At 49.6% G+C, this 6,487-nt stretch overlaps 1 protein-coding gene across 1 annotated transcript; it reads left to right on the top strand.

The window, feature by feature from the left end:
* Nucleotides 1–5,707: 5,707 nt before the first annotated feature.
* Nucleotides 5,708–6,470, top strand: LOC100899603 (zinc finger BED domain-containing protein 5-like; the record flags this gene model as incomplete). The annotated part of the gene is made up of 1 exon (XM_003742041.1): nucleotides 5,708–6,470. A coding segment is annotated over exon 1 (763 nt), but the record flags the coding sequence as incomplete, so codon positions are not given.
* Nucleotides 6,471–6,487: the final 17 nt, after the last annotated feature.

The raw sequence follows: 6,487 nt of genomic DNA, 5'->3' as shown, positions 1-6,487 counted from the left end.
ACACACATCCTCAATCTCCGAGTACAGCCAGGTTTCGGTCAGAACAATGATTTGAATTCCCTCATCAAACAACAAGGCAAGGTATCTGTCAAGGTTTTTGTTCATACTTCTGATATTTAACATATGGATTTTAAGTATATCACCAGCGGATTTTGTGTTGCCCCCCCGAGCAACCCTCACGCAGCCAGGCATCGAGATTCATATTCGTCTCAGTAACAGATGTGATTAGGACTCTTATATTAGATCTTACTTGTGCGTGCCTTACATTTTACGCGCTGATTGGCACGGTTTTACAGAGGATGACGTCATGGGAGCGCGCTTGTAAGGGAGGAGGTATCTACTTGAGTTTTTCTAGGTCTTGTTCGTTCTGGATCCAAATGGCTTTCTCACCCTCCGTTTTCTTCATTAAGAGCTTGCCTGACGGGCCTATCCAGCAGAATTTGTAACTCAATGCTTCTTGTTTTCTCTTAGCCAGCCAGCGTAGGGCCTTTAGTTCCTGGGGGATAAGCTTGAAGACGTTGATCACGACGTTCGCAGCCCGAGAGCATGTTTGTTTTGCCATTAGCTTTCCGTTTTCCTTCCTGAATTTAGCAACACCCTCAGTGAACCGATCACTTGCTCTCTGGCCGCTGAATTCGACGATTATGTCTTGGCACTGGTTTCCGTCACAGGTTTTCACTTTCCCCGTTCGGTAAGCCGCAATAAGGTCATCTTCCGAGATGGAAATGTTCGTCTTATTGGCAATCCTGAGCACTATGTCTCTCGGGGTCGGCGACGTGGTCTTGCCGTCCGCTTTAATTACCGGGAAGCCCACGATTTCAGCGAAATTTCTCTTGAGTTGTGTTTCCATGAGAAGCAGTCTGGATTTCAAACGGGTACATTCATCTTTGGATTCATCGACCACGTTCTTGATTTCGGGTTCAAATACACTCAGCTTCTGCTGGATATTGGATTCAACCCTCTTGAGCAGTCTGGTCTCGAGTGCGCAGTTTTCTTCTCTGAGTATCTTCTGTAGCTGCTTAAGTTGGTTGTCCGAGAACTCAACCCCCATTTTTCCACTGGGGAACGCACGAAAAACTCAAAAAATAACGGCTGAGATCGAACACGTGTTTACTCTCCAATGGATGGATGCATTCTGAAATAAACGGCGCGCGCACATCGTTTTTCGCTGTTATTAAACGACCTCAGTCGGTCATGTTAATGGTCTTCAAGATCGACGCATGGTCGAAGAAGACTTGAGGACAGTTTAAACGATTGGTTTCGCAGAGACTGACTCTATCTTGAGGGAATAGACCCATCCTTAACGGAGGAGGAATTCTCCGCCGAATATACATGTTTGAAATCAGAAAGAAGTGATTTCTGTGACGATGATTCGATATAGCGTTTCCAGAACACTTGGTTAGGGGTAATCGAGGTCTGCTGAGGGTTTCTTGCCTTCAGTTTTTTTTGGATCCGAGTCTTCGTTCACACGTTCTGCGAGAAGGAGCCTACTTTTTGGGCGGTATCTCCTGAAACAATCAAGACTAGAGGCATTCGAGCAGCGTGCCCGGTGCCTCATTCTCAGCTGAACATATTCAGCCATGATAATTTTCATTGTCAAACGCTCTGTTTCTGAGAAATCAGCTCGAAAAGTTTGTTACATAGGTGAATCGCATAGATAAAGTGCGTAAGCTCCTGGCAGACGACCCTAGCACATACGCATGTGATCTCCGAGATGTGATTTTTTTCGAGCTTCGCCTCCCCAATAGTCCCCATTGAAGTTGGTTCCCGTACCCGGGGGCTATAGCGTAGTTCTACGCTAAAACACATGACAGACGCTCCGTCAGAGTGGTGCCGTTACCGTTTCTCGTCTTATCTGTTCTCAGTGCTAGTACCCCGAATCCCCGAAGAACTAACAGTGTGTGTTATCGCAATCAGTTTCCATGTCTTGCACTTATCCGAGACAGATGGTCTCGGGGCAGACCGTCCGCTACAGTTTGATCATTCGCTCCGGGATTCATTGTGGATTCCATGGCGAGATGGAACTGCAAGCGTCTGATGCCCTCCGGGGTCTCACAAACGGTCTCGCCAGCCGTGGCGTTCGACCTGGCACGTGAGCGATCGATAAGTGCGCTATTCGCGGCGACAGCCTGTTCGACTTCGAGCTCGAATTCCTCGGCGCTGGTGATGTCCTGCTCGAGCACGACCTCGTCTTCGGAGAGCTCATGTATTTTTTCGTTGAGCTCGCGGATTTTTGGCATGTGCTGATTCATCCTGACGAGCATCGTGTCCGGCTGACAATCGATCGGAAACTTCGGTTCTTCGGATTGGAGGTCTTCGATACCCGCGATTTCCGCCAGCGCTCGTTTTCTTCAGATCCTTCGTTGTTGACGGATTTCGAAAGCTCTTCCTTTACATTTTGAAGCGGGACTGAGATCCTGACCAACCTGCAGCGCTGTGAGAGATGTTTCCGATCGGTGCATGCCGAGCCGGAAGACTGTCGTGGACCTCGTTTCCCGTGCTCCAAGTGTAACTCGTCTCAGCACTACTGCTCACTGCATCCGGGCAAGACCGAGGCCAGCTCCGCTGTCGTCGATGTCACGAGTGGTGTTGGAGCGAACATCGGTGCTCTTCTGCGGACGGCATGTGCGTATGTGGTCACTGGTGGCATGAGGATCCCGATTCGGGTCTTCCTAGACAGCGGGAGCACCTTGACCGTGGTTTCGCCATCCCTCCGAGCCAAGCTGCGTCAGCGGCCGGTTGTCGTCTATTATCTCGCCATCCAAACTCTCGCGAGCAAGCTCGCTCGAGAGTCCTTTCCGATATACAGTCTACGTCTCCAGGGTCCGAAGGGTGGACCGATCGCGGAGCTGTTGGCCCACGAGTACGACTTCGGCGTGGATCCGTCGAACGCCAGCCTACTCAACGTCATGAATGCTATCCGGGAATTCGATAAGAAGAAACCTCTCGCCGATCGATCCTATGTGGGAGAATGGATGTCGTCCGCTTCGAGCATTCTCATCGGGATGAACCAACTTCATAAGGTCCTCATCCGCTCAGCGCCGGAAAACGCCGTTGATGACATCACCGCTCAGCCGACCCACTCCGGCTGGGTAGTTGGTGGTCCTCTCGTCCCGCACCGGACTCATGTCAAGGGCGAGGTGACGCAGCAATTTTCTTCGTGAGCTCAGCACAGCTGTCCTCCCCGGCGAGGGCGCTCCAGAGCCTTTGGTCGCTCGAGGCCGTAGGAATCAACGAGTTGTCGTCTTCATCATTGTCGTCGGATGAAGAATCGGCAATCAGGCAGTTCGACGCAGGCACATCCTATTGATAGGGATTTCCACGAGGGGAAACTTCACTAGATCAGTCGGAATACCAGGAGGAGGATAGAATTCAGACTTCAGAATGACGAGGACGCCTCCTGTTTGTTCACAGAGCAGAGAGTAATACTATTCGTTTATTCGTTGAATATATAAGATGATATTTGTTTCAAGGATCCAGTAGGTTGAGAGAGTGACCGTCCTAGATTTACATCCGGAATTTCCCGAGTTTTGGAACGAGGTCTCTGAAGTATCTGATTGTGTCTGAAAACTACCTGATTGTGTCTATTTAAGAGCTGGCTCAGATATATGCTTCTGAGGTTTCCGACAAACAAGAATAGAGTTCGGGAACTCCATATTTGAGCATTTCCCCCCTGCGTGAAGAAACATTAAATTTTGAGGATTCTGGATCGTTGAAATCGATTGGAAGCAGCAGGATGATTTCTCTGTTGGGTGTAGCCGAAGGTTGAACGTTCCATTCGGTTCCTCCGACATGGTTCCATCGTTGATGAGTGTACGTTCCTCGACTTTGGAGACGTGCATCAAGTGCACGGACGGTTCTAGAGTCGAGAAAGAGGGGAAAACCGGAGATCGGTTGGTTCCACTTTGAACTAAGCTTGTGAATCTCGGAGAACCATCTCCACGTGCAGGGCTTCCTTGGAAACGTTTTTCATTACCAACACGGGCTTCCGACCGTCGCGGCTGGATCGAATCGAGGTACTTGACCCTGTCTTGTTTTTTTGTCATTTCCTATTTGTCCAAGAAGAGAAAAAAAGGTTTGTGCATTGTCATTGTCATTGCCTCACGGCAGATTGAAGAAAAAAGAGAGAGCTCCCCTGCCTCCTGCTCCACGAATACGACATCCACATCTGTAGATTCTTTCTTTCCGATCACAGCCCGATGTGTTTAATGAGATCCCGGTAATCGATTGGAGCTCGTCAGCCGGGCCAGGGGAGGGACCGTCGTCGCCGGCGATTCTAGAAATGTCCTCGCATCCAGGACCATCCAGGAGTCCCACGTGTAATCGTTCGTCGCAGACGTCGTCCCCTGGTATTTTCTTACTCAAAGTCAGAATCCCGAAGTTTCAAGCGCACGAGAGGAATCTAGCAGCCAAAATCTGAACGGATTAGCGCAGCAGATCCCTGAGTCCAGGATGCCGGCTTAAAGTTGTCGAAATATTCAGTCAGACTAGAGGCAGGCCCAAATGGTGCAGTATCGGGGCATTGACTGTGTGGTTGTTAGGCGATATTGGCATATTCGCTTTGTCAGGCGAAATCTTATGGAGTCAGCTCGACAATCCGGCTTCAATGCAGTTTCCATCAGAAGGACCTCCCTTCTCGTGGATGAGGCCATCACAGTATCCCAAAGTGCCGAGTCGAGCGGATCACGTGAGATAAGATCGGACTTGTCCCTCTCGATCGGGAGCTGAAATTTGCTAGTGCTTCGTCGGAAACTTTTTCCAAGCGCAGGTGTGTTGATATCGTGAGGCGATATAGATATCTACCTTACGAGGGGGCTTGAAAAAAAGTTTTTTCTCATGATTGTGGTCGTGTGTAAGGGTTCTCGTGGCCTCACAAAGTTTCTTATGAATAAACGAAGTGTGCTGGGCTGACGTAGTCCGATAAGATTTTTAGATTTGGTCGGCTGTTTCTTGGTAGATATCGTTTGAGATTGGCATTCGCGAACGGTCTGAGCTCGCGTTGAAATGCTTCCTGATCATGGGATAGAGGTGAGAAAGTATGCTCAGGGAGGAGATAATTCCGAGAGCGATTGTCAGAAAGAGAAGAATGTCTTTTCACTTCGATTGAGTGTTGGGCTTGTGTGTTGCAGCGGTGTGTGTGCTAGCACTTGTCTCGGGACAGGGAATGGCTGTCGTTGTTAGAGATGTTCGGTTCATGAATTTCGCGAAGTCATTCCATATATTATCTCCGCCGATTGGAGGCTGTCCCGGCCTGAGTCACGCTTGAGTTTCTGAAGCGAGCGCCTCACACTTATAGAGAATTGATCCAGACATTCGCATGGAAAGTACGTGGGGTTGATTTCGCTGATTATGCAGCTCTTGTTTTGTCGTCTACAGTCGTCAAAACAGTCTCTATAGGACAGTGTTGCACTTTTGGGGCGTGGCAGATTTCTGGAGGGGCATGGAGCTCAGAGGACCTTCCATACTATCGAACTTGGTTTCGTGAAGCTCAGAAAATCCCGAGATCTTCGCCATTTTGCGTCGTTACGGACTCTGTGAAAGGATGCTTCCGAACGCCCGTGGATGCGTGATTAGGATCACAATCGTAGATGTGATTGCGACGTTGCGCCAAATGAACGCAGGAAAGTGACAAGCTTTCGAGTCGGCTGCGCGGCGCTCGCTGTCTGCTGCTCTTCACCGAAGCGCACTGTCAAACGTGTTCTCCGAGATGAGCGGTAAACGGAAGATAAGACGGCGATATTCGGAAGATTTCCTGAAGCATGGGTTCATCGCGGCGAAGCATGATGAGTGGTCCCCTTTCTGCCTCCTCTGCCAGACATCTCTGACCAATGAATCGATGAGAAGAGGACGGTTGGAAACTCATCTGAGAGTCAAGCATCCGAACCATGCGCTCTTTAGAATCGACTTCTTCAGATCTCTGAAAGAGAGAAATGAGCAAGCGCCAACTATCGCAAGACTGTTCTCTTCGGCCAGTTCATCCAACAGTCGTATTCATGAAGCAAGCTACGAGCTATCTCTTCTGATCGCGAAACTCGGTAAGAGTCATTGCATCGGTGAGCAATTGGTCAAGCCCGCCACATCACTTTTCTTGAGTACCGTGCTGCGAGTTGACGACAAAGACCTCCGCGCATTGCCGCTAAGTAAGAATACCGTCGGTCGCCGAATCGATGAGATGGCTAAAGACGTCGAAACGCAGCTGATTGGGCGACTCACACAGGTGAAGTTCTCCTTGCAACTTGACGAGTCGACGATACGTGATAGTGAAGCGCTTCACCTGGCCTATGTGAGGTATATCGACGACGCCGACTTGAAAGAAGAGATGCTGTTCTGCGAGTCCCTCAAAACTACAACGAGAGCAGTGGATATTTTCGGCCTCGTTCGAGAGTATCTCTCTGGAAATGAGATCCCATTTGAGAACATTGTCTCGTGCACAGCTGACGGAGCACCCGCAACGATGGGCAAGAAATCAGGTTGTCTCAAACTCATG

Source organism: Galendromus occidentalis, unplaced genomic scaffold (assembly GCF_000255335.2).
Source record: "Galendromus occidentalis unplaced genomic scaffold, Mocc_1.1 scf7180000077260, whole genome shotgun sequence".
Lineage (NCBI taxonomy): Eukaryota > Metazoa > Arthropoda > Arachnida > Mesostigmata > Phytoseiidae > Galendromus > Galendromus occidentalis.
This window is presented reverse-complemented; position numbering and strand designations above follow the sequence as displayed.